Source organism: Penicillium bovifimosum (assembly GCF_028826915.1).
Source record: "Penicillium bovifimosum strain IBT 22155 chromosome Unknown utg000004l_segment0_segment0, whole genome shotgun sequence".
NCBI lineage: Eukaryota > Fungi > Ascomycota > Eurotiomycetes > Eurotiales > Aspergillaceae > Penicillium > Penicillium bovifimosum.
In genome coordinates this window covers 400,327-426,484 of record NW_026622713.1, presented here as the reverse complement: position 1 = coordinate 426,484, position 26,158 = coordinate 400,327, and the positions used below count along the sequence as shown (strand labels likewise).

General features: G+C 50.1%; 8 protein-coding genes across 8 annotated transcripts; 3 read left to right on the top strand and 5 right to left on the bottom strand.

Moving 5' to 3' along the window:
• Nucleotides 1-17: 17 nt before the first annotated feature.
• On the bottom strand, nucleotides 18-1,905 carry N7515_004441 (nucleobase cation symporter-1 family protein; the record flags this gene model as incomplete). Its single annotated transcript, XM_056665185.1, has 5 exons — nucleotides 18-618; nucleotides 671-813; nucleotides 865-1,240; nucleotides 1,300-1,404; nucleotides 1,466-1,905. 5 exons carry the CDS (start codon nucleotides 1,903-1,905, stop codon nucleotides 18-20), a joined length of 1,665 nt encoding a protein of 554 aa, XP_056522135.1.
• Nucleotides 1,906-2,757: 852 nt separating this feature from the next.
• On the bottom strand, nucleotides 2,758-4,241 carry N7515_004440 (transcriptional regulator family TF; the record flags this gene model as incomplete). Its single annotated transcript, XM_056665184.1, has 2 exons — nucleotides 2,758-3,693; nucleotides 3,750-4,241. Coding segments are annotated over 2 exons (1,428 nt in total), but the record flags the coding sequence as incomplete, so codon positions are not given.
• A 270-nt stretch (nucleotides 4,242-4,511) lies between these two features.
• N7515_004439 (uncharacterized protein) lies at nucleotides 4,512-5,561 on the bottom strand (the record flags this gene model as incomplete). Its single annotated transcript, XM_056665183.1, has 1 exon — nucleotides 4,512-5,561. One exon carries the CDS (start codon nucleotides 5,559-5,561, stop codon nucleotides 4,512-4,514), a length of 1,050 nt encoding a protein of 349 aa, XP_056522133.1.
• A 4,632-nt stretch (nucleotides 5,562-10,193) lies between these two features.
• On the bottom strand, nucleotides 10,194-11,832 carry N7515_004438 (transcriptional regulator family TF; the record flags this gene model as incomplete). The annotated part of the gene is made up of 3 exons (XM_056665182.1): nucleotides 10,194-10,720; nucleotides 10,781-10,998; nucleotides 11,072-11,832. Coding segments are annotated over 3 exons (1,506 nt in total), but the record flags the coding sequence as incomplete, so codon positions are not given.
• Nucleotides 11,833-13,175: 1,343 nt separating this feature from the next.
• Nucleotides 13,176-13,673, top strand: N7515_004437 (uncharacterized protein; the record flags this gene model as incomplete). The annotated part of the gene is made up of 2 exons (XM_056665181.1): nucleotides 13,176-13,365; nucleotides 13,432-13,673. The coding sequence occupies 2 exons, from the start codon at nucleotides 13,176-13,178 to the stop codon at nucleotides 13,671-13,673; spliced, it is 432 nt and encodes a 143-aa protein (XP_056522131.1).
• A 151-nt stretch (nucleotides 13,674-13,824) lies between these two features.
• Nucleotides 13,825-14,781, bottom strand: N7515_004436 (putative FHA domain protein SNIP1; the record flags this gene model as incomplete). The annotated part of the gene is made up of 1 exon (XM_056665180.1): nucleotides 13,825-14,781. One exon carries the CDS (start codon nucleotides 14,779-14,781, stop codon nucleotides 13,825-13,827), a length of 957 nt encoding a protein of 318 aa, XP_056522130.1.
• A 336-nt stretch (nucleotides 14,782-15,117) lies between these two features.
• On the top strand, nucleotides 15,118-16,047 carry N7515_004435 (J domain-containing protein; the record flags this gene model as incomplete). Its single annotated transcript, XM_056665179.1, has 1 exon — nucleotides 15,118-16,047. One exon carries the CDS (start codon nucleotides 15,118-15,120, stop codon nucleotides 16,045-16,047), a length of 930 nt encoding a protein of 309 aa, XP_056522129.1.
• Nucleotides 16,048-17,826: 1,779 nt separating this feature from the next.
• On the top strand, nucleotides 17,827-23,489 carry pkhB (putative sensor histidine kinase/response regulator; the record flags this gene model as incomplete). The annotated part of the gene is made up of 4 exons (XM_056665178.1): nucleotides 17,827-22,363; nucleotides 22,405-22,973; nucleotides 23,026-23,139; nucleotides 23,193-23,489. The coding sequence occupies 4 exons, from the start codon at nucleotides 17,827-17,829 to the stop codon at nucleotides 23,487-23,489; spliced, it is 5,517 nt and encodes a 1,838-aa protein (XP_056522128.1).
• Between the last annotated feature and the right edge of the window lie 2,669 nt (nucleotides 23,490-26,158).

The following is a 26,158-nucleotide window of genomic DNA, read 5'->3' as shown; positions in this document are numbered from 1 at the left end:
AAATACCTTGAAGAACCCTAAAACGACCCCTTATCATACGCCTCCTTACTAACCTCAACAGCCCCCTTCTCCACTTCAACAGCATGAATAGTATACCCAGAGCTAGACCCATCATGATCCTCCACAAAATCCTTCGGCTCCATCCACCCCGAAACCTCCTTCATCCCCTCCGGCGGCGAAGCCAAACAAGTCAACCAATAAGCCCCAAACCCAATAAACAATCCAGTCGGATAAGCCACATAATAGAACCGCTGTATTCCCAGCGGCGCCTTCACACCCATTTGGAAAAGAAAGCCGTAGAAGTTCGGCGCAACCGCTACGATGTATGCTAGGAAGGCGCGTGGGTTGAAGCCGTGGTAGTATCGGTAGGGGCTTGGACGGCACACGTAGAGGGATGGGATGTTGAGGAGACCGCGTCGGATGAGGTAGTAGTCGCAGATTAGAATGCCGGCTATTGCGGAGAGGAAGATTTGGTAGGAGGAGAGGAAGGTGATGAAGATTGAGGCTGTTGAGAGGAGGTACCAGGGGCAGATTGCGTAGGAGAGGACAGCGCAGATGAAGAAACCGCGTTTGATGGTGATGTATTTTGGTAGAAGGGCTGCGATGTCGTTGCCCGCACTAGACTTGTTAGATGGAGATGATTGCTGGGATTGGTGAAAAGAGCTCTTACGGAATGGAGTTCTCGAAGATGGCCGAGAAGACGGTCGAATAGACGAATGCTAGTGCGATGAATGCGCAGGCACATCTGTTGCCGGAGGTGTATCGTTCGCCTTCCATTAATTTGTCCAGGAAGACCAAGGGGCTCCAGATGAGCTGCTTTTGGTCAGTTTGGTTCAGCGGGCTTAGGGGTTTACAAGGACAAACCTCTCCGAAGATAGCTTTGCTGGCGGATGCGATGAGATTACCCAGAACGGCAATTAGGAGGTTAGAGAGGGGGAAGCTGACGATTTGGCCGATGAGCACGTCGTTCGGCTTTGTGGCGTATCGTTGGAGATCGGAGGCGTTGGAGATGAATGTTCCACAGCTTGCGAGGCCCAGGAAGACGAATTTGAAGATTAGATAGCTTTTTTCTGTGCCTTGGACTTCGGAGGGGTTGTTGAGGGTTTTTAGTGAACCGCCCGCGAGAGATACGGTCCATCCTACCATGGCGAAGGCCGCGGCAAAGTAGATGACGACTTTGATATAGACTAGGGCTCTCATTTTTGGTACGGGTACCACCAGGAATGCACAGTTGATTATCCTGTCTGGGTGGTTAGCTTGGTTGTAAGCAATTGGGAGTATGAGATGAGTGAAGTATACCAGTAGACGAAGAAACACATCATTTGTGCTGAAGTCAGGGCGGATTTAGACCCCATTTTATCCGGAATATTCTCGATACTTGGGAATATGGCATGGAGGAAGACACTGGGAAACGAACGGTTAACAAGCTGTCTTTTTTCCTTTACCTTGAGGAGGAAAACCTCACTATAAACACTGCGCACCCTGAACGGTATTCACACCATTCCACACAACCGACATAGCCGCACGATTAAAAGTCGGCCACAGTGCTCCCCAATGCCCGAAGCTAGACCGACACAGGACCGGGAATGGAATGCGGTACATGGCACCAGCACGACCATTGAGAGCCATTAATGAGCCGGCAAGAATCTGTCCACTAAATGAACATGCAATTGCTTCCCACATGGTCAATCCCATTGCCATTCCCGTGGATGCTGTGTAGAGATTGCTGACATTGGCCGTGGCCGAGAACCAGAACATGATATAGGTGAGTTGGTTCCATTTTCGGTCTTGTACTGGTGTCGGGCGGATGGAGTCATTGTCTAACATGTCAACTGGACGAGTGATGCCATCTCGTTCGGTCCGCTTGACTATCAGCAGCTGATGGAGCCGCGATAGCTTGGACATGGTGATGTGTACGGAGTAGATGTACAACAGAGGGAGATGTTAGGTGGGGTGGAAGTGGAGAAAACGGATAATGGGGTTTCGAGTGCTGATCTCGACCCTGAAACAAGGGTGCGCATAAGGGGAAAATGGGGAGTGGAAACAGGAGGTTGTTGACAAGGTTGTTTGGTTTTAGGGCTATTTGACGTCGGTCAGATAAGAACCTTCATTTCTCTCTCTTGACTATTTGTCTCCCGAGCAAACAAGCTGAAACTGCTATCTCCCTGCAAGATAGAAGAAAATAAGCAGAGTAATCGATTGGCTTATCATTCACGCTAAGCATGTGGGACATTTCTATTTCGGCCCGGTGATCGCCGTAGTTCGTCCCCAAGTGGGATTGTACTCCGGGCATAGGAGCCGGCCAATCTTGGGAGTACTGTGTGCTTGGACGAATGCCTTCCGACTCTCCCAGTTCCTCGCCAAAGTCCCCGGGGGAGACGTGAGGCATCCGCCCGTTTTCCAGGCTTGCGCTTCCATCGGTGTCCATCCAGACCAGTCTCTCTCGTCCACTGGTCGGCATCGTATCATTGTTGGTGGGACAGCGAATGCGGGTCCTGTTCGTAGTCGCACTGCCGTTTCTTTCACGAGGCCCAAATAGTACCTAGGTAATTCCCATAGTTGAGGATAAAACAAGAGGATATAAATTTGTTACGGGTGGAAAGACGACTGCTTGGGGCGTCCAAAGTGGCCTTTTCGACGTCTATTTCATAGACCTTCATATTGTAGTTGTAAAACGTTTTATCATCACTCAAAACAAACCGTTCAAATCATATAAGTTCAGTATAAGAAATATTCCTCCTGCATCATAGAAAACACCTTCCAGATTTGTGCCGAGCAATTCCCCCTTAATCGTCGCGCGATTTGATCTACCAATCCCATGACACGACCTTCCAGAAACCATTCTCCCCTAAGTGGCCGTAGAAGGATAGCATAGTATGACAACAGCAGTAAAGCACCAGGGTTGTTCTGTTTCAATAGGGTCAGGTAATCGGGCGAAACACGCATTGGCCATGAATTAAGAGCATCCCAAATACTCGGCGACGGTCCGCAATTCTTGATAAATGAAAAAGCGTTTGCCAATTTAACAGCCGAATCGCGGTATATTAAGCTTTCAGCGGATTCCAATTCATGGTCTGGTATGACAGAGAGTAGAGTAATCAGTAGCGGGTCCTTGGGGTCGGTAGTGACGCCGAGATCATCTCGCCAAAGGGTCGTAAAGGGTGCCAAGGGGCCAGTAATTAGTTCTGTCCAGACAGGACAGAGCATGGAGCAACCGTTGCGCAGTATTTCGATCCAGTTTGATGAAGGCGCATCTTCTGGGTCATCATCATTGCTAAGGAACAGGGCTTGGTCGGTGGATTGAGAGCCTAGGGCGTAGACGACGAGGAAGAATGAAAAAGCCAGCACCGCCTGGCTATTATCACTGTCCACGTGCATAGTTGCCCATCGGAATGCAGGAGCTGCCTGGTCTTGGTGTCGTATTGACTGGATTGTGTAATATACGCGATTGGGTGGGTCAATAGAAGCAAGGTGGAGGGCGGCACAGGACAAGATGCCATGAAGTAAGAAGGGAAGTTGCGTTCCTAGCTGGGGAACAATTGTTTGGAATGCATCGTCTGTCTCCGGGCCGCATGAGAGGGTTTTGTAGGTATAGTTCTGGTAGTGATCGAGTAATCCTGCGTCGGTCGTGATCAACATTTGTGAGGGGCTTGGTTCTCCGTGATTCACACTTGAAGCCGCGGTTGTAATAGTCTATGGGGATAAATTAGTTTTATGTATGGTGGCTGGTGGTCATCATTTTCACTAACAGTACTCGTCAGCCCATCGGAACTGGCAGATGATGACATCGACATCAACAACGCTGGGTTAGTAAAGTAGCGAAAGGCATTTCCTCGGAAAAAGCTCTGCAATGGCACAGGGTCCCAGAAACCTCCATTATCAGAGGCTGCGATGTGGTGAACAGTCATCCAGTGCTGCTTCATGCGCTTAGTTGTAACACAAAGATGGTCGCAGCGGGCAAAGGAACAGGCTAGCCCATTCTGTATGGGCAGTAACGGCACTGGGAACTGGGTTTCATCAGGCAAGACAACATCAGCGGGTCGATCCAGTTCAAATTGGGAGGCGTAGTCGATGAATGCTCGACGCGATAGATGATGAAGATGGTGGATTTCTTTGAGATGACGAGCGACTGCACCAGGCTGGATGGCGTAGCTGCAACATCGGCAGATCAATACCCGATATGTAGGCAGATAATGTAATAGCTCGGGTGGAGTGAGTCCATCCACTGACACTGAAGGCATGATGATGATTGCCTACAAAACAAGCTTCATCAGGTCATTTCAGGGGCGCAGTGATTATGACTGGGCAACTTCGTGCGCCTCCAGATGACAATGAATCACAATGTGGCGGGGTTGGATAGGTTAGTCAGCATCTGGCTCGGGTCCGTTGGTGGAATGCGACAGATTTCTCATTTAGAACTATACGAGACTACCTAGGTAAGCACAAAAGACAAGAAATTGATCAAGGGTAGCAAACAACGCAATACAGCACAAAATACTCAAAAAGATCAATCAAATCTGCGACAACAGCTTGTCCATGTCAACCACAGAGCCCAACTCGGATATTGTCTCCTTCCACACCTGTGCCTGTGTGATTCTACCAGAATCACTGTCTCCATATCCTGCAAATGGAGCCTGCTTGTTGTCACTGAGATATTTACCGTTAGAGGGTTCACCAGCCAACACCGATGAGTGAACCAGGGTACGAGCGCCCATGGATACAGAGCGACCAATAACTCTTTTCATACCACCAAGAACCTTACCGAATGCACCTTCAGCTGTGCGGTGCAACTCAGAACCATAACAGAAACCAGGGTTGACCAGGTTGAGAATGGCGCCCGAGGAGCGCTGGGCGCTGGATCGGTTGCGGAACAGCTCAAGGAAGAAGAGCTGGTAGAGCAGCTTGGAGGTGTAGTAACGATCTCCCATGTCGAAGTTGGCTTTATCATCCAAGACGTCAATGAGGGGAATTCCCTGCTTGGTAGATACCTGAGCCTCGGCAAACTTGGCCCAGGCGGCTGTCTCGCTGCCGACGATGGAAATCACCGGGCGAGCGCGGGTGAGGTTGTTGGCGGCCTGTTGATCAAGCACGGGTAATAACAGAAGAGTCAGGAGAGCTGTACTCAGCCAGTTGATCTGAATACTTGACTCGTGAGAGGTGGGTTGGTTGATGGTGAATTTGAAGTTGGCAACACCGGCGTTGAGAAGAGCAAAGTCGACCTGAATCTCGGACTTCTTGAGGCGCTCGACAAATGCGAGAATACTGGCATAGCTTCCTAGGTCCAGTTCCCAGACCTCGACCACCGGGGGTTTGGCAGAGGCGGGAAGCGAGGCGAGAAGGGATTTTCGGGCAGCTTCTCCTTTGAAGATGCTTCGGACGGCCAAAATCAGATGGGAGAGCCCAAGGCCAAGAAGCTGAGCGGAAGCCTCATATCCCAGGCCAGTGTTGGACCCTGTCACGATACCTGCCTTACCGCGGAGGGAGGTGGTGGATGGGGCCTTGGAAGGGCAGACCAAGAACTGGCGATAGAGGAAGCCTGGGTAAGAGTTATAGAAAGGCATTTTGCTGAGGCTGAAGGGAATGAGTATGATGAGAATTCAATCAAAAGGCGTCTCAATGTCGGGTATAAATAGGTTTCTCTCTTCATTTTCTATACTTCCAACGTTGATCATGGGTGTATGACTACATGGATGAATATGGGACTCGACGGTGCCGTTCTCCGTTGTGATTGGTTCGTGATAGTGTGACTTAATATGGACCCACCTGGACACAGAACGGGGGGTGCCGTTCCCATCTTGCGCCACCAAACTATGAACCCTGGAGACTGCCTCAGATCCAGGGGCATCTGACTGGTTATAATGTCATGCTGCCGGAATTAAGGCAGTGTGGGCTTTAATGGCTTTAATGGGTTTGAGGTGGATGACTCTGACTCCCGAGGTCTTCCCCTTCAGACTTTTTTGGTCTCAAGTAGTCGCACTTAACCACTAACTCCGTGAACGATATTTCGTAAAGCATTCCGGCAAATTTTTGAAATGGCAGGGGTGCTTTATCCTTTGGGCAGAAATCAAATCCTGTTCAAGAAGGTTCTCTCATCTAGTCATAACTGTATCAGTTTGGGCTGAGGTGAGTCTAAAGCAGCTGCAGAGCCCCCGAGGCCCGCAGGCCCAGGCCTCTATCTCTTTTAAACCATCGCCCACTGCGCTAAAACTTTGCCATGTTTTGTTGTCCATGTACCATAGCCAATCAGTCTCACCTGCCGGCCAGGGCGGAGGGATCGGAACTTATTGCGTCAGTGCCTGCTGGATGATATGAAGAGAACGGTCAGAGTCGCTGTGATGCCAATCTTTCAATCTCTGTGCGTGCTTTCCCGGAGATACTCATCAGGAGACCTTAATCCTCTTCAAGCCTCTAGCCCATGAGGTAAAAGTCTCCATTCCTTTGACACAGAGCTTCATAGCCATCTCCATAGCTGATCTCCTTAATAGCCTCCGTAGTCAATCGAGGCTGGCTTTGAAACTCAATCGTTCCAGCGCGACAATTCGAAGTAAGGGACAATTTATCTGAATCTTCGTTTTCCTGCATGTGCTCGTCATACGTCCTTTTGACATTGACAGAAGCCAGATACGGGATTGTGACCCCAACATCGGATTCAAGGCTCAAACTGATCACTCGTCTCGCATGTCTTGCTTGTCTTGCTTGTTGAGTTAGTTTCGTATGGAGTACTCCGCGTGCAGTTATATTTGATCATGGGGGTTTCCGAGAGGAAAAAAGGTGATTCGTCGGAGCAGGGTTGATGGTTTCTATTATAGTCTGGTTTAGCTTCCCACGTCTCTTGTTAGGCGCTATGCAAACTTTCTTCGGCTTAGATACAGGCGGTGCTCTCCTCATGCGTGGGATCGCACTATTCACAATTCTGTACCGCTCCACCGGGGTAACACGGGCCCTAAGTAAAAGTCTCAAAAACCATAGAAGATTCAGTGCCACATTAGCATGGAGTATGCGGAGGGAGAGGCATGAGTGAGAACTGTGCTCCAATACCCCCCTAAACTCTCCCATACACTGGGCGGTATCCAAGCCTCCCCTCCCCCGACGTAGTCACCCTTACCCCCAGAAGGGCAAGCATTTGGTGGCTGTAGGGTTACGCTTTGTTATAGAGGTGGGCGAGATCCCAATTCGCCAGACCTCTCTTCGGCGCAAACCGGCGGCCGACCACTTCGACCACCAGTCACCTTGTAGATCCTTCTTGGTCTAAATTTTTATATTTCAACCCAAACTTTATAACTGCATTAGATCTCGCCGAATGGCTTCAAGCAAATTTTGGCAATGGAAGCATTCCCTGAAGTGCCCTGAAGTAGGCGTAACAGCTCCTCGGAGTCCTTAGGCAATTGGAGAATATTCACCGCATCAGTACGCTCTATGGCAAATTCAGTTGTAGTAGAGTTTTCATAGACCAGGTACTGCAACAACGGATCGGCGGCTCCACACACTACTCTTAGATAGTCACCTTGAGACTGATCCAGAACCTCAATAAAGGTTTTCAAGCTGGCTTCGCTTATTTCTCGGATTCTGATCCTCTTTAGCATATGAGGTTCCATGAAGTGCTTAGCTGTCGGGATATATCCGCTTGTGACTTGGCGGCCTGCAGTCGTATGTGCCGCTCGGCGTTGTGACCGCCGAAGGCCGGTGTGTCACGTGCGGGATCCAGGGGCATATCCCCCTAGGTCCCCTTAGACACACAGACATACATGAATGAATCAATACAGAATACAAGACCATTGCGTTAAGCACAACTGTCCACTTAACTGTGTACACAGGACCTAGCTGGTGTTACCAACATTAGCAAACCTACTTGTTATCTGAAATGCCCCCCATTTGATCCATTTTGACCGTGATAAGGTTGAATGAAGCAGAGTATTGCGAGGCCAAACTTGTCCACAAATGCCTGGAAACGGCTTGCTAGTGATCGGTGTCGCTTCATTATCGCTTTTTTCAATCTATACTTCTCGGTATTAGGGGTAAGGGCTGGGAGTGCCTTGCTCATCATTCTTTGTGTGACTTCTGCGAGAGCAATGCGGATTAGGTTGCCCCTCCTCCCAGGCTGAGATACCGTATTGTCTGCAGCGTAAGGGATTATCCTCAGGTCTTCCCTGCCCTCATGGCCTCCACAATTTTCGAAAAGCTCCAGGGGGTGATAGCGCACTAAGGAAGCGTTGAAATTACTTTCTCCATTCAATTCATCCAAGATGTTGAGTCGATCCGCCATTGAGGTCTGCATTGACATTTTTCGGGGCTTCTTTAACTCCATCGTCTTGGAAGCACAGATTGCATCCCGAAGACATACGAATGAACTTGAATCCGCAATTTGAACAAGAATTGAGGTTAAAAGCTCAGTCGAACGAGATTCCAAATTGGAACACCGCACCTTGATATCTTCTCGGAAAAAGACGCTCGGCGGGATGCAGGATCTGTTGGACTGGCATCTTTCCACAATATTATTGCAAAGTAACGTTAAATCATGGATAATTCAAAGCCCTACCTTGCGATATTTGATGGCAATTTGGACATCTAAATTTATGGCTGGGGGCACTATAGTAATAAAAAGGCAACTAATGGCAGGGAGTCGAGTGTAGATTCGACGAAATGAACAATCTGCTCAACCAGGGATTGAAGTAAACAGTTTTCTACTCCAAAGGATCTTAAAGATGACCATTTATACCAAACTGTCAGGCCGGCCCAGTGGAATGGTAATGTGGGAAATAAATGTTGGGCTAGAACTAATTGACCAGATTGTCTGCCCGTCGAATCTCTTACCTCAACGGCGAAATGCTTTTCCTAAGGGGAATTGATAGGGACACTACAGGTTTTACTAGCGACACTACAAGTTAACGTAGACACCCGGTCGGCCGGGACATCCCATCCAAAATCGCGTTTTCCTACGAACCTACCCTATTCAACCAACTACCATGCCACCAATTCGCTCTGAATCTCGGCAGGAATTAGCCAGCCAAGAGGGCAAGATCCTTCTAGCCCTTGATGACCTTAAAAATGGTCGTATCAAATCTATTCAGGAAATGCCCTATGCCTTAGTTCGGTCACTGGTGGGGAAGTCTATTGTTGTTAGTAGTACTGCATGAATTTGTTGGCATAATTGGCATAACTATAGTACTGTACTGGGTAGTTAGTAGCTGTTTGGGATTAGTTAACTATCAATTTTTTTGTTGTGGATGTATCAATTCCCACGATGCTCAGTGAGCAAGTCAGAGTACTCAGGTCACGCTCAGTGAGGGGGATCAGGCTCCTCAGTGAGCAAATCAGAGTGCTCAGGTCACGCTCAGTGAGCGACGGGAGTTCATCCGGCTTATGTAATGATCAGGCGATGCTCGGGAATTGCTAAGGACACCCCAACTTTTTGCTAGGGACACCCCATCTTAAGTAATCACACCCCAACTTCCTAACTTTACCCCAGCAATTGAAGTTGATCACACGCGATTTTCATACGGTTAAGATGCCTTAAATAGTATACAACTTGATTGGAATCATTATACCTTACAGGACCTGATTGTGTGCCCAACTTCCCCACAGTTTGAGCACATAGGCGGCGCCTTTTCCTTCCCAGTTGTAGTCTTGTTACCTTGTAGACGTGAAACACCTGAATCGCCTGATCTTTGGGCCTTGGATATATCATCATATGGGTAGCTAAGGTCCGAGTAGTAGTAGATACTCTAAAGTGTCATTCGGTGATATGTTCTGCCTCCAAAATGGATGAATATCCGTTGAAACAGGCTGGTTTACCTTAGTAGCCGGGCGATTCGGTGGGCAAATGGAAGGCGGCGAAGGCCCATTGTGATAAAGGGGCAAGCGGTGTGGCTCTCTGAGCAATATCCACTTGGTCGTGCAGAAAATTGAGCCAATAAGATGAGGTTTGGTTACATAAGGTGTTGTATTAGTTAAGAAATGGGGTGCCGTTAGCAAAAAGTTGGGGTGTCCTTAGCAATTCCCGCGATGCTCAGTGAGCAAGTTTAATGATTATGTAATACTCAGGGACGTGCTCAGTTTTACTCAGTGAGCAAAAGGCGGCAAGGGGTGAGCACTAAAGCGGAAATGGAAAGCCATGTCGGGCGGCCTAAAATCTGGTGTGTATGTATTTCAATTTAGCACGCCAATCAAACAGACACCAACGCCGATCATATATCTCAATATTGCTGCATATCCCAGTCAGAAGCAGGCATCGAGTCAATAAACCGGAACGGCGCCCAGTCAGCGACTGACCCAGGATACGAGTAAAAAGTATCATCAGGAACTATCGGCAATTTCGAATCCAGCATATCCTTCGCCTTCTTCCGCACCACATTCGTAGCCCAGCTAAACACCCCCTCAATGCTCCTGGGAATCCTTGCCTGTGTCCGGACGTTCTCCATCAGCGTATACGTTGCGTGTATATCCGATATGCTCCCGCAATACTCTGCCAGAGTTACGCCCGCATATGCGGTCAGTAGGTAGTCGTATGTTGGTCGAACGAAGGCTGTTTCTGCGGAGCAGAGAACGAGGATTTCTTGTAGGACCAGCTGCGCATGTCGGATAACCGCCGCGGTTAGCTCGGTGATGCGCTCGGTGCGGATCAGGGAGTCGGGCGATATGCTTTGATTCTGTTTTGCTAGTTCCCATCGTGATAGGATGAGAGATGAGCATGAGTGGGCCCATCGCAGTGCGCTATTGCCATCTGTTTTTTTTAGAAGAGAAGGATAAGCAATCTGACTTTGTTTGGGATGCATATACTCACCTGCAAGGTAGTTACGCCCCCATCTGTTGAGCCTCTCCCATGCCTCATCGACCGAGTTGGTAGTGTGATAGATGGCCTCGTACAGGTGGATATAGAGCTTGAGCTCTGCTCCGATGATTTGGTCAAACGTCTCAAAGCCGGGATATTTGACGACCTCCGTCCATAGGTGAAGACGCTCGCATGGTATTAGGGATGGACGACCAGTGCCAACCGCGTATCTTCAGATCAGGTGAGTTTTGATATCCATGTTGAGACAGCGCTCTTAGCACCACGGCTCGGGAGGGTACGTACTTTAGATGAACCAACGACGCCTGAATCCACATCCTGCACATGTTACGACTCGTCTCATCGTACACTCCAGCGCGAGACACAAGCTCAGATAGAGGGAAACTCAACAGACAGTGGGTGATGGTTGTACTGCTCATCAACCAACTGTCGATATATTTACCACCCGGTACAAGCGGCCCAAAGCTCCACGCGCTGAAGATAAGCATGCCGTGTATGGTTGAGAGATCAATAGGCGTATCTAGAGTTTTCTTACCCAAATGGGTTTTGACCATATTATATAGAGTGACATGCAAATCAGAGCGGTTGAGGCCGGCAGTTGCTCGAATTCCTGCGAGCAAACACATTGCGAAGAGCAGCGGGTTGTTCTGTTTGAGGTCCGTCAGAGTCTCGTTCGGAAATGGATACCACGACGATATCTGATCGAAGCCGTGCTGGAAGACGCTGGCGAAGTTCTCGGAGTCCAGACCCATCCCGGTCATGGTTTCCAGTAGTGAGTCGTTTTCACCCGTTACTACAGGCTCTGTGATTAGTCTTCCAACGTGGCGGACTACCGTGATGGGTGCGGGCTGGATGTCAGTGGCTGCCGATATATCGGCCTCCGAAGGCACGTGTCTTGTGTCTTGGCTATTGTTGATATCTTTGAGACTGCTGCTAGATCCGAGCATTTCAGTTGCGGGGTCGTTTGTCATTGACTGGTTCTTGTTCAGAAGAACGGATTTTAGTAGATCTTTCATTTCTGAGAGAGATGCTTCAAGGGCATCAAGTCTGGTTATTCTTAGTCAATTTTCGGAATAGGACTTGTACAAGTAGATCAAAGATACCTGTTGGCGCAGTGGCATTCGACGGGCTGATTGGAACTCAGCTCTGGTCGCCCGACAGATATTGCACTCGGGGCAGTGATAGCTGATGTGGTGGGAAGAGAGCATTCGATCCTATGGTGTGCAATCAACAATCTCCGCTTTCCTGAGGTCAAGCCGTGATACAACTCTATGGGGCTGCTTATTTACCTTAGGGAGATGCACCGGGCACATTGTCTCGAGCCGGGAAGTACCTCGCATCGTGTCTTCAGGCGTCGGCACTGCTGACAGGATAGAATTCGTCGCTTTGTTGGCATTTCAAATGGTATATCCCTAAACAAAGAGTGGTATATCCCTAAAAGATTGTGAAAGTCATCTGAAACTCGATGTTCTCCGCAGCTTGTCCGTAATAGCACGCTAAGACTTGTTGGGTTAGCTGGCGTTTTAGGGTTATCACTAGGTAAAGCGGAGGTGCGAACTGATAGCGCAATAACGGCTCAATGGGTATTGGTTAGTTATCACTCTCAAGCATTAGCGAGGTATCTTGAATCGTGTATCCGCATGGAATCAGGTGGTCGTCGTTTTTCGGCGAGTCAGCGAACGGCATCGTGCATAGTGCATACCCGGGACTGAATGAGATGGTCCCCATAAATTCATGCAGCCCCTGCCGCGGCAAGGTTCTTGGCCTTAAAACACTCTAGATGAATTGCGAATTGTATCGATGTCACTACGGCTATCGACCCTCCAGTGGGGAATTCATAGAAACATATTGGCGTACATTGTACAATATGTAGCGCTCTTCTCATGGAAGTACGTCCAAGGTTCATTGCAATGTTTTCTTGAGGGTTCCTTTGTCGTCAAGGCGGGGCTCGAAAAATATGCAGTTGGCCGCTATCGCGTGCATTTGACGACCCGCCGTCCGGCCAGAGTCTTGAATAAACCCAAAGCTCTCTACCGAGGCATCCAAAGTCAGGACCAAGGATCAAAACCTGATTCAAAGCCATTGGTGTATTCACGTGACCGACAAAAGAGGACTAACCTGATTGCGGAACATAACCTTGGAAATCAGGCCGAGACTGACAATCGATCGACGTAAGAAGTGGACTACATCATATGATGACGTCGCCAAACCAGCTCCGGCAAGGACAGGGTAAAGCTTCCAAGCTCCCACCTACGCAGTATTTAAACGACGTGCTCAGCATTAACCTGGGGAAATTATTCAAGAAACATCTCTCAACCACATTACCACTTTCAAACCATCGAATTCCTCTACCACCGCACTACCTACATCCACAATCATCCTCACAATCATGTCTGCAACACGCTTCGCTCCTCTTCTGCGCACCCGGGTCGCCGCACCCACTCCTGCCTACCAGGCAATTCGCTCCATCTCAGCCACAGCTTCATACAACAAGGGTCCTATCGCCGCAGCCAAGGAGACCTTGAAGAAGGCCGATCGGACCGTTTCTGATGCAGCCGTCAAGGGCATCGACAAGGGCCGTAAGTTTTCCTGCGTGATGTCATAACATAAACGACAGAGACAGACACTAACATATTTGGCAACAGAGCAAGCTGCCCAGCAGGTCAAGGGGACCGTCGGCGCAGGTGCCAAGCAAGCACAGCAGAAGAGTGGAGAAGTCGAGGGCAAGGCTGCCGAGTATGCCGGCCAAGTGAAGGGCGAGGCGGCCGAGTATGCAGGCAAGGGCAAGGGAAAGGCAGAGGAGGTACTGGGCGAGGCCAAGGGCAAGACAAAGGAGGCCGCAAGTGAGGTCGAAGGCAAGGCCAGGGAGGCCAAGAGCAACCTGTAAAGGTCTCGATTCTTGTCCACGAATATTGTTTTTGAGCCAGCATGATCTGTATTTGCAAAATGTAATACCAATGCCCATTTGATTCACCTCAAATTCGCGACGTAGCTTCCCATCATTCCAGTCCTGCTCTCAACAAAGTTGAAAACTCTCCTCAGCTCGGAGGAGGCAGCATGAGAACATATTCACGCGAGCTTAATCCGAAGCGAATTACATCCTTGTCCATGACTTCCACGTAGCGGCCACCGGGAATAGCCTCGCCGTTGACACTTGAGCCATTCGCACTCTCAAGGTCAATGAGGTAAGGTTTGACCTTGCCAATGCGATCACCGTATTCATTGCGCTTCTCAACAAATCGAAATTGTAGCACGGCATGCTGCTTCGAGCAGCTCGGATGGTCCAGAGGAAAGTCCACCACCGTGCGCTCGCGGCCAACCAGCCAGCAGCTCCGTTCACTCAGTTCCACTGTTTCAAGCAAGTCCTCCCCTTTGAACACATACATGCGCCAGGCTTCCTTGGGCGGTGGTTTGCGTGCCTCCGGAGGCTCATGGTATTTCAAGACAATTGCGCCACCCTGAACTTGCACTGTGTTACTTTCGGCTGCGAGCCGACCAGAGGGGTTGAAGTTGGGTTTCTGCTTTTCTGGCACTGGTTCATCACCAGGACGCGCGACGTCGGTAAAGGCATCGGATTGCGAGGGGAGCGGGCCTCTCCTTTCCAATGCCTGCGGAGGAGGGCTGCGGGATTTTCGCGGTGATCGAGAGCGTGATCGGGCACTACGATGTCTCCGAGACGATCGTCCCTCGTCCTCACGACGACTATCCCGGTGTCGGTGGCTGCGATGGCGGTGTCTCCGGTCGTCACGGGGTGAGCTTGTAGATCGTTCTCTGCGCTCGCGGCGCGGTCTATCGCGGTCACTTCTGCGGCTTGTCCTTTCAGACGGGCTGCGGGAGGATCTTCGTCGAGAGCTATCCCGGTGAGAGCTGCGGCGGGATTCGTCGCGTCGTCTCGAGCTCCGACCATGGTCGTCATGAGACGCATCTCGTCGTCGGCTTTCGCGGGTTGTATCTGAGGGTGAGCGCCGGCGGCGGTCGTCGTAGGATCCAGCCATCGTCGCGTTCAAGACGAGATTGTGGGACAAGGAGCGTGTTTTATATCTTCTACTCCACTAAGATGAGATATATTGAAAGACTTAGTGGTCGATATATAGGTGAATAGATCTCTGATCCCAGGCTGCCACACGCTGTAAAGGGCAGTGCGCTGCGCAAGAGATCGTCAATCTGAATCAAGCTCCGACAATAAAGTACACGTGACCAACTCCGCAGCCGGTTCTCCGCGGCCGGTTCTCGGGAGGCAAGTTCACCTTGAAAGGAATTTACATTTATGATGATTTCAGGCTAGCAGAGCACGACGGGAAGTTTGCTGTGCTCCACGAAACCATGTAATCATGTTCAAGTGGATCAACATTTTCCGTGGCGGAGGCGTACGACTGTTGAATTCGACAGCCTCACCACTCTCTCGGTCCAGCATCTACCTCTGTCCAAGCAATGGGTTGAAAGCACCTCGCAAGGACAGGAGCTTTGCCACTGCATCGCAGTTCCCCCATCAAAACTACTCATGGCCGAGCACTCGATCTTTCAGCCCCTATGATGTTTTGAACCTACCCCGCGACGCTACATACTCAAAACGAAATTACTATGATCTTGTCAAGATCTATCATCCCGACCGACCTCTCACTGATCACCCACTTTTCCATCAATTGACCCCGGAAATCCGATTGCAGCGCTACCGAATCGTGGTTGAGGCACACGAAATTCTTTCTGACCCCATCAAACGAGCTGCCTACGATCGAAATGGCCTTGGCTGGAGCCACACAGTACCGGAAATGAAGATAGAATGGGATTCGCAAGGGCCAAACATATATGCAAATGCTACATGGGAAGATTGGGAGGATTGGCATAACCGCCATCAGGGCCCGCAGCAGCATGTGGTCGACCAACGCACCTTCGTTCGGCTTATGATTCTCCTGGTGCTATTTGGGACGGCCCTTCAAGCATCCTGGATCGGGCAGATGAATACAGGCGTCCAAGGCCGTTTGCGCGAGGTCAACGAGAAGTCGGCCCGCTTTTTACATAGTCGCCAGGAAAGCACCGTGAAACAGATGAATTCACACGATGCGCGGGTGCAGGGTTTCCTCATTCGGAGAGACCCCACGGGGTCAGGCTTGAAGAATGATGAGCAGCCGGTTTATCAGAAGGAACTGAACCCTCGTCGCGGTTTGAATGGGTCGTCCCAGACGGACGATCTACATAGCCGAGAGCCCGCACAGCTAGCGGACGCGAAGCTAGAACCCTCGGACGTTTCTAGCACTGTTTAAATGAACATATGTTTGATTACAGTATTTGGAATGCATGGCATCTCTTCCAATCTTGTACAATACTACAACATAAGCACTCCCCGTAGTCGCGGGGACCCACAAGTCAGCTTTCGGATGCAAACTCCCTCGAATGATAAGTTCCTGAGCTTAATGTTAAGTAGTTCCTTGATACCTCTTACCGAGGAACGAGCGGGAACAAACCGGATTCCGCAATGATATCACTGAGCCGGGGTCTCAGTGAGCCAACTACGATGTCCGTCGGGTAAGCAAGCGTCTGGGATCCGAAGATGAATAAGGGATATGCCAAGGCCCAGCCTCGCAAGACTAGTAAGAAAGCTCAGACATTGTGCACCAAGGGCAGCCAGTCGGCACAGTAGGAATGTCTTATTTCTGCCAGATGACATCAAAGGGATCCTCAGCGGATGCTCTGGGTTTCCAGAAGACATCAACTTTGAAGAGGCTTCGAGGTATCACCCTTTCACTATATAAGATCTGTACTCAAAAGTGTTCACCGACGGCGAACCCCAGAAAATCCTTTTCGCTCGCCTTAAAAATACTTGGTTTGATATAGGGGTGGTCCCTTGACAAGCCATGCACTAGTCTCCGCCACAGGAGCCCCGTTGACGTCGGCGGGTCGATCCCCCTCGTTCCCAGGGGGTTGGGCCTCTGCATCACCATGCATTTGGTCTTTTACACCGAAGAATCTCGATTCATCGCAGCTCTGGGCGTTTTATTCACTGGTCTAGACCGCGCAAGTATGTACTCTGTCTGTCTCCTTCGACATGGAGGGGTTTTCACTAGTTAAAGCTAAGATTGGAAGAGTTGACATCAGATGACATACGTAATTGAGGCTGTTTGGGTACGGGGCGGTATGGCAGTTACCCATGAATACAGTATGTATGGATCATGTGCCCTGACGCGGATACCTACAATGCGGCTGTCCGACAATGAATTAGTGTGATATTTCATACTGCGTCGATATTTCAAGATTGTTGCCTTGTCCGTTCCTCTCGGATGAGAATTTGGATCTGGACGTGGCGAAAGTATTAGGTACGCGTGACCCCTCAGAAAGTTCACCGTAGGAACATGTATCCTGTACAAGTAATCCAGGTACAAGATGAGTTAGTAATTCGTATAGGGCTACGCCACGCGATCCCCTTTCCGGAATAGAGCGAAGAGAGAGCCATTCGATGAGAGGAATGAACAAGAAGAGGAAATTAACAAAAAATAAAGAATCCTCAAAGACAACTTTATCTCAAAAAGAAGCAAAATTATATCTCGAAGCCTTTAGTTGCCATACCCACCAGGTTTTTATGTATTTCTCACGACGATCTAAGTACGTCATATACCCCCCCCTCCCCGGAGCCGATGCATCACGCCCAGTCCACTTTTCCCCTTCTTTCCATCCACTCCCATATCGATCCAAGCAATGGGCCTGGCGGGTACAGATGCCTGTTTCCAACACACTTCGTATTTCGAGTTGTTGTCCTTGAACATCCCCCCAGTTTCAATATATTCTCTAGTGGATATTTTGATACACCGCCTGAACCTTATTCGTCTCCATTTTTGCTATTACCCTGATTCTAAACTCTCACCTCATATCCTACCTTGACATAATCTGTTTTCTTTCTGGCCTGAACCCCCCCGCCAACACTTTCACCTCCCATCTGCCACTCGGTCAAGCCATCAACGCCTCACTCCGTTCCTGTGACCCCATACTTCGTTCCGCGAATATTGCGACCTTCTTTTCCTTTTCCCTCCAATCGCGGAGGAGCGAGAATGGAGGACGTCCATAGTAGGAGGAGTCCTCCATTCCCCTCGCCCACAGAGACTCTTCCGCCCGTCGTATTACCGCAATCTCATACGCAGCCTCTCCGATCACCTGGCTACCGCACCACACATGGACACCAATCCCAGAAACTCGTCGACGAACTTGCGGATAGAGTGGAGGCTCTGGAGAGGTCATCACTTCAATCACCTCATTTGTCGCGCGGCGATTCCACAGAACAGGTTATTGGTTTAACCCCGATCACCGAAGACCCCCGATCGGATGCCGAAGGACATGACGAGCAAGTACGCAGTTCGCACACTCTGAAGGAACTTCGAAGGCAGATGGAAGACCTGCTTGTATATCAACAGATGCAGCAAACCCAACCGCAGGTTTCGTCCCAGACTCAGCCCGCGTCTGCCCTCTCCGATGAGACCCCCAGAAAGAGACGTCTGTCCACTACCTTGTCCAACAACAGTTCAACCGGAGTTCCAGTCACCGTCGTTCAACCCTCTGCAGATTCCACAGGTTCAACGGGGACTATCAAACCCACCGAAGTCGAAACGTCCCCGGATCGCAGACCACAGCAGACCCCGTCCTATCCCTTCCCACGAATGCAGCATAAAGCAGCCAAAATGGGCATTGAGCCGACAGGGCGTGGTGGGCAGTTCAGATTAAAGTTTCCAACTGAACAATCTCAGCTACCGACACCAGCGTCCCAGGCTTTTCCCTCGGAAACAAAGGCTCCAGAGCCTCGTCCGACGTTTTTGCCCCCTCGTCACGAGCAAATTCGGGAAGATCCGAACTTTTCCAGCCCCGATCTGTATGATCTGACCCTGCAGTTGAATGCTGATTCGGGACTCGAGGCGTGGTGGTCTAATCTCATTGATATAATGCACACTCATTATGGCGCCGAGCGCCTCTCGCTCGCTGTTCCAGGGGATGTGACCGATCTGGAGAATGTCCCCTGGGGCCAAAAAGCTATCTTCAACCAGAACGTGGATACTTCAGTGGAGGAGGTCCAGGCCCGACACCTGGAGAATGCGCGAGCGACAGAGAATTCTCACTCGCGCAAAAAGCTTACATCACAGAAGACTGAGAAGACAATCGAGCAGGTGAAAAGCCCTGGGGCCCTTCGGCCCTCATTAACGTCCAGACACACATTCGCCGGCTTTGATAAACACAAGAGTCACGCTCCGCCTGATCTGAACCAACCTCCAGTCTCAAAGACGAAGGTCAAACAGGAGAAAAAGCAAGTATCCATTTCTTTGGAGAAGCCATCCTCTTTAGATCATTCGATTGGAGAGTCCCTCGAGCCCACGGATGATACTATGAATGCAGTTCTCGGTGACATGCGACAGGCTGTTTTTCCAATACCAAGGCCATTGGAGGTAGAGTCGGATCCTCTCATCAAGCGAACAGGCGTGGTCAGATTGTTTGGGCGTATCCGCCCCACGGTGTTAACCCGCGAATATTCGGAGAGCTCGCCAGAGTATTCGCAGCTTTGGGCCGAGTCCCCCAGCAGTCCAAACGACTTGGTGCAAGTTACTCCTGATATGGATGCCCCTCCTGCCAGGGACATCGGACATGCACCCGCCCATCAAGGCCTAGGTGTTGCTGGGTTGAGACAGTATGATGAATACGAGCAAGTGCCACAATCTCCGTGGTCCCAGTCTCCTGCTCCATCGCCTGCTCCTCGTACAAACGCAGAACAGAACCCATTTTTTACAAGTCACACAGTCGATGAAGGAGCCTTCTCCAAAAACCCACCTTCACACGACTACTCTAATAATCTCCCGCTGGAAGCCATTGGAGTTGATCACTCCAAAACCGTTATTCACATCCCTCTCGTACACGGCGGTCACTCTTCACGCGATTCCTCCTCCACATTGAGATTTCCCGTTGCAATTGTATCGATGTTGTGCACAATCGTTCCTTATCCCCCCAATCTCCGACAGTCACTTTCATTCCTGATGCCGCATTTGACCACTTCTTTCTGCTTGGCTCAGCGATATAGCCAGCTTGAAAGACAGCTTTCCTCCAAGGTCGAGACTCCTCGTTATGGCCATCTGTTAGGCCTCGGTGGCACCTTCTCAGATGCAAGCAGTGAGCTCGAGCTCGTTGCGGGTCTAAGTGGTCATGTCAGCTACTCCGCTGGCGACAACAACAACCCAATGTCAACGCACACCAGCTTCACAACCCCAAGTGAGCGCTCGTCTGTCAAGTGTAGTCCTGCTGTTTCTGCATTGGGTACCCCTCAACTTAATTTTGGCCAACTTTCCGCGACTCTATCCCCAGGGACGTCTTCACAATCTGCCAGAGAAGGGTCGGATAGCTATTTCAATGTTCCGCAACACAAAGGTGCTCGAGACAGTAGCACCCACCGACCACGACTCCATAAGTCGAAGACGGCCGCCAATTTTGATTTATCGGCGTCGATTTCCACCGGAAGATCGGGTAATAGCGATGAATTCAACACCAACGAACAATCGTCTCATGTCGCCTCGCCGTTGCAAGAGATAAGACCGCCTATCGCTCCATCGCCAACCCAGCAATCCTCACGACAACCCTCTACAAGCTCGTTCTATGCCCAACTACAACGGGAGCTTCCACGTCCATTCTCTGATACGATAGCCCAGCTGATGCTCAACTCTATACCATTGCACCTTTTTCTGGCAAAGCCCCAGACTGGCGAAGTGATTTGGACTAACTCCAAGTTCGATGCTTATCGGAGAAGCCAGCATCATGAGCAGAAGCTGCGTGACCCGTGGCAAAACATCCACAGCAGCGAAAGGGAGCACGTTCACAGCAATTGGGCCAATGCCTTGCGTACGGGTGCGCAGTTCACCGAACGAGTGAGGGTCCGAAGATTCAACGATGAATCGGCATACCGCTGGTTCATCTTTCGGGCCAATCCTTTGCTATCGTCAACAGGCGAGGTTCTATATTGGATTGGATCTTTCCTGGATATTCATGAGCAGCATATTGCTGAGCTTGAGGCTATCAAAGAAAGGGAGAAGTTTGCTATTGATGCAAAGTATCGCGCATTCTCCAATTCGATCCCACAGGTTGTCTTCGAGGCAACGGAGAATCGCGGATTGATCTTCGTCAATGAGCAGTGGAATTTGTACACCGGCCAAACACTTGAGGAAGCACACGACCTCGGGTTCGCGAAACACGTCCACCCCAACGATCTCGAAAAGTGCAGCGGGCTGTCTCTCAATAGGACAGCTGACAATTCGGATCAAACTAACAACGGGCCTTCCGAGTTCATGGTCGGGTCGGCCCTTGATGAACTTGTGAGGCGTGGAGTAGCTTCTTTGCAGAAAGATGGAGATGGTCGAGTTTTCTACTCCACTGAAATTCGTCTTCGTTCTCGAAGTGGTGATTTCCGGTGGCATTTGGTGCGGCTGGTTCGTGTCAAGACTAGCAGTTTTGGAAGCGAGGAGGCATCCTGGTACGGAACATGTACCGACATCAACGATCGCAAGAACCTCGAAAGAGAGCTCAACAAGGCTATGCAGCAGTTGAACAACCAGATGGAGTCCAAGACCAAATTCTTCAGCAACATGTCGCACGAGATCCGAACCCCGCTCAACGGCATCCTTGGTACCATTCCATTCATCCTGGATACCCAACTTGACAGCGACCAGAGACGAATGCTGGACACCATTCAGAACAGCTCTACCAATCTTCGTGAGTTGGTGGACAACATTCTTGACGTGTCCCGCGTGGAAGCTGGCAAGATGTCAATGGTCAAGTCGTGGTTCCATATTCGGTCAATGATCGAAGATGTAATCGACACGATCGCCTCACGGGCCATTGACAAGGGACTCGAGATCAATTACCTGATCGGAGAAGACCTGCCATCCATGGTCATTGGAGATCGATTCCGAATTCGTCAAGTCCTGATCAACCTTCTTGGCAATGCGGTCAAGTTTACTGCGCAAGGTGAAATCCATATCTGCTGTGACATGTACCGTGATCCCTCTTCGGCTCCTGGTAGCACCGAAGCATTCTTGAATTTCGAGGTCGTCGACACTGGAAAGGGCTTCAGTTCCGAGGATGCAGAACGGCTGATGCAGCGATTCAGCCAGCTTGGAGAAAACGGTTCCCAGCAGCATGCAGGCAGTGGCCTGGGGCTTTTCTTGTCAAAGCAACTAGTCGAAATGCATGGTGGCAAGCTCACGCCCAGTAGCAAAGAGGGCCAGGGAGCAAAGTTCTCTTTCAACGTTAAGGTCGATGCACCTCCCCCTCCTTCCCCATCTGAGCAGCCTAGCTTGATGCGCCAGAACTCAACTGCTTCAAGAAGGCCAGCAAAATCCAGGACGACCTCTTACCAACAAGGAAGCTCTCTGGTTTCCAGGGACTCGGACCAGAGCACTTCGAGGTCCGATACCGACCCCTTCTCTCTTCCATCTGCGCTTCCAACCCCGGAGATTGGCCTCGGACCCCTGCCGCCACCGTTGGATCAAACGAAGGCTCTGGGGGCATCTCCGATGCAGTTTCGAAGACAGAAATTCAACCTGTCGTCACGAGACCGGACACGTTGACCCACCAGGCCTTTTCTGGAGAATCTCTGTCGTCAGATGCCTCAATTGGGCCGGTATCTGTGCCTTCCCATGGCCATTTCTCCGTCATCATTCTGTGTGCGCTGGAAAACTCCCGAAAAGCCATCAAGCAGCACATTGAGCAGGTGGTGCCTCATGAGCTCCCGTTCAAGGTCACAACGCTGCCTGACGTTGACGAGTGGAAGGACTTGGTGTCTGCTCCCGATGCGGAGCCTTACACACATCTTGTCCTGAACCTTCCTACTGATGACATTCTCGATGTTATTCAGACTGTGTCGGGTTCAAACCCCGCGCCTGTTGTTGTCATTATCTCGGATCTTTACCAAAAGCGACAAATCAGCACACAGGTGAAAGATCTAGCTGCTTCTGGAAAGCCAGTCTTTATTGTCCCAAAGCCTGTGAAACCTTCTGCTTTCTCGACTATCTTCGATCCGCAGAGTCAGCGTGAGCTGAGCAAGGATCGCAACCAAGACATGGCACGTGAAATCAACAACAATTTCAAGACCGTGTCGAAGATGGTCAAAGAGGTTTTGGGCAACAAGGGCTATCGAGTCTTGCTCGTCGAGGATGACGAAACCAATCGCGATGTAAGTTGACATTTGGGGGCTATGATGGCTTGACTTACTAATGAATCTCCAGGTCATGTTGAAATACTTGGACAAGATCAAACTCATGGCAGAAACTGCATCTAACGGGTTGGAGTGCACTAACATGGTGCTGTCCAAAGAGCCCGGATACTATTCCCTCATTATCGTGAGTCCTTCTATGCATGCTTTTGGATCCGCGAAACTAACGTTGGCATGCAGTGCGATATTCAAATGCCCGTCAAGAACGGTTACGATACCTGTCGCGATATCCGTGAATGGGAGCAGAAGAACCATTACCCACAAATTCCCATCATGGCTCTTTCGGCCAACGCAATGACAGACCAGATTGAGAATGCTGCCCGTGCAGGTTTCAACGACTATGTCACCAAGCCGATCAAACACAATGAGCTGGGCAAGATGCTGATGGGACTTCTCGAGCCTGGCCGACCACTCGGGCTTTTGCGAGACCGACTTGGCCCCGAGCATCAGCAGGTCGTTGCTGCCTCTCGCCACTAGCGACAGCCTCAGGTTTTCTTTTTTTTTCCTTGCCCTAATTCTCTGCACTCACAATTTGCTGTGCTGCTTACCTAGCATGTTTCTGTTTTATTATGCTCCCTTTTCTGTACATCACCGGCCTATGGAGTGACATTGGTGATTCATATGGGAATGTGCGTTGGGATTCGGTGCATTGCATAGGGAGCCACGGAGATCTTATCAGACAAGGGAGTCTGATCGTTGCTTTTGCGGCCGATCTCACATGTGGTGTTTTTGTTTCACGCAACATTCGCATTTTTGAATTCGATCTCGCGCTGTTGATACCATTCCCCCCAGCATTTGCACAGGGTCCGGAGAGCACTTACTACATCTGACTGCTTTTACCCATTCACGAGTACAGATTCCCCTTCTATCTCCCCTTCCCCGATCCTGTGCATCATGGCGTCAGTACTCCGGTTCCTGTTTAGCTGTGACCAGCAGACAGGATTTCTGATTTTTGAACCCTTTTTACCGTGTCGCTTCTTATTTTTACATTCTCGTGATACCAGACTATGAGCCCATGACACCTATCTACTATCTTCTGGATCTGTATTTGTTAATAATTATATCTTCATTTCCTTTGCACTGACTAGGGTGCATGTCTTTGGAGTCGGGTTGGTACATAGACCTGTCTATTTGCAAAATCGGTGCTTTCTTTGCATGCTCATGGATGATCGTTTCAATACATCGATGGTCTATTGTATTACTGCTATGGTTAAAGTAACCAGTAACTCCCCTGATCCTCATTATCAGTCATGATCCGGCAGAAGTAGTTCATAACTCCAAGCCAATCGGAGAAAGGAAAGCTGTTGTTTGTACTATGGCCACGTGATGTATCTTAGTCAGCAGTCAGGCAGAAGGCTGCTACCCAGCCTTCCACCTGAACCCCTTAGACAGAGAAGAACAACCAAGAAACACCATAGCAATCGGAATCCGATCCCTGTGCAAGCAATTGCAACAACCTGCCCTTCGTCTGAGACAAGCAGGTAGTAGACCTGCCAACAAAAGCCTGATCTCTGGAAGGAAGAATATACGAGATGGAAATTTTCATTGGGATGTAGATTATACATACCTCGTAACTTTGCCTGTAGCATAGACACTGTCTGACTGTCAAAGTAACCTTCTCTCGATGTAATGGCCACGTTTACCTGTCGAATAAGAAGAAGATCCCAAGTCCCCAAAGGGAAGAGCGAGTTGGCCAGTCATGGCGCTGCATGTGGCGGTGAGAAAATCCCCGCAACCCCCCCCCCCCCACTTCAAGCTGAAATGTGTAAACCTTTTGGCATTGGAAGGGAAAGTTAAGGGAATTGTCGATCGAAATGACTGTCTGCTGTGTTGGTGTGAGTACTCTGATCATGATACCCCGATCACTGTATCACATTATTTGCATGAGTAAGGGAATAGAATATACACGAGAGAGTAGAGACAGGAGTCCAGGACTCTCTCGTCATTCGGACCAAAACAGCGGGCTGTTGTCACTGGTAAATTCGGACGATGTGTCTGTTCTCGAACGTAGAATAGGATGATGCCTTGTTTAGGAGGTGAAGGAGGGGCGGATCGGGACCAGAATAGAGGATAGCGGAAAGACTATGACGAGCAAGAGAAAGACTTAACTCATCCACGTCTGCGCGTCATTTGTTGACATGCTGCGGCGCTGCCCGATATCGAGCCTGGCCGAATAAGAGATGGGGCTCGGCCATTTTCCGCTGAAGCGAGGCGAATCAAGAAGTTCCAGGTCCCTGCGATATTCTTCAGTGCCTTAAATGAGGACTTGCGGAAAAGGAATGAGGGTGTCACAGGGCTCTTAGTGTGGGTTGATAGAGTCGTCAGGCTGCGAGGCATGCATGGCTGGGGCTTTTTAGGGAGGAATCGACGGGCAGAAGATAAGGGAAAGAGCAAGGCAGCAGAAGTATACCCGAGGCACGGAGGGTCTGCCCTTGTAGACTTTGCTTCCCTAGTTGGGCCGTGGTCTCCTCTGTCAGCCAAATAGCTGGGACCAATGATGGGGGAGACCTGGGTGGCACGGCATTTTTCTCGAAATCTAATATTTCCGTCGGCCTTGCAGATTGAGGGTCTTTCCCCATCCTCATACATGCCCCATAGCTATGCTCAAGCAAGTCATCGGACATCTGCATAGAGTGGAGCAGCGGCATACTTAGATTCCACTTTCGTGGGCGTCTAGAGCGCTTGTCGCTGGTCGATAAAGTACTGCTGTCTTCCCTGGTGCTTTGAGGCTTTGATGGCTATTGGTGGAGTTGTATGGGAGGGGGCGCTTTTTCTGGTGGTGTCGCAGCCATAACAGCCGCATCCAGACTTGGAGGAACAAGGATCAACATCGATATTTACCTTTCGTCATTCTTCCTTTCATCGGTTGGCTTGACTTGCTCGCACATTGGGTTGCACGACCTCTCGTTTCTCCCTGGGATCATTCTTGCAACGACAAGCATGGGGCCATTCGGATGTAGGAACGGCCCTTTCGAATTGCCGAAATGTCACGGTTCTTTGGTTCATGCAGTGATGTCCAACATTCTTGTTGACCCCCATGTGACCGGAGTCGCTTGGATGCTGCAGCGATCCTCGCTTTTGGGCTCTTAGGCTCCAGGATGATGTAAGGCCGTGAGACATCAGTCTTTTGCTTCGGATTGTTGGAT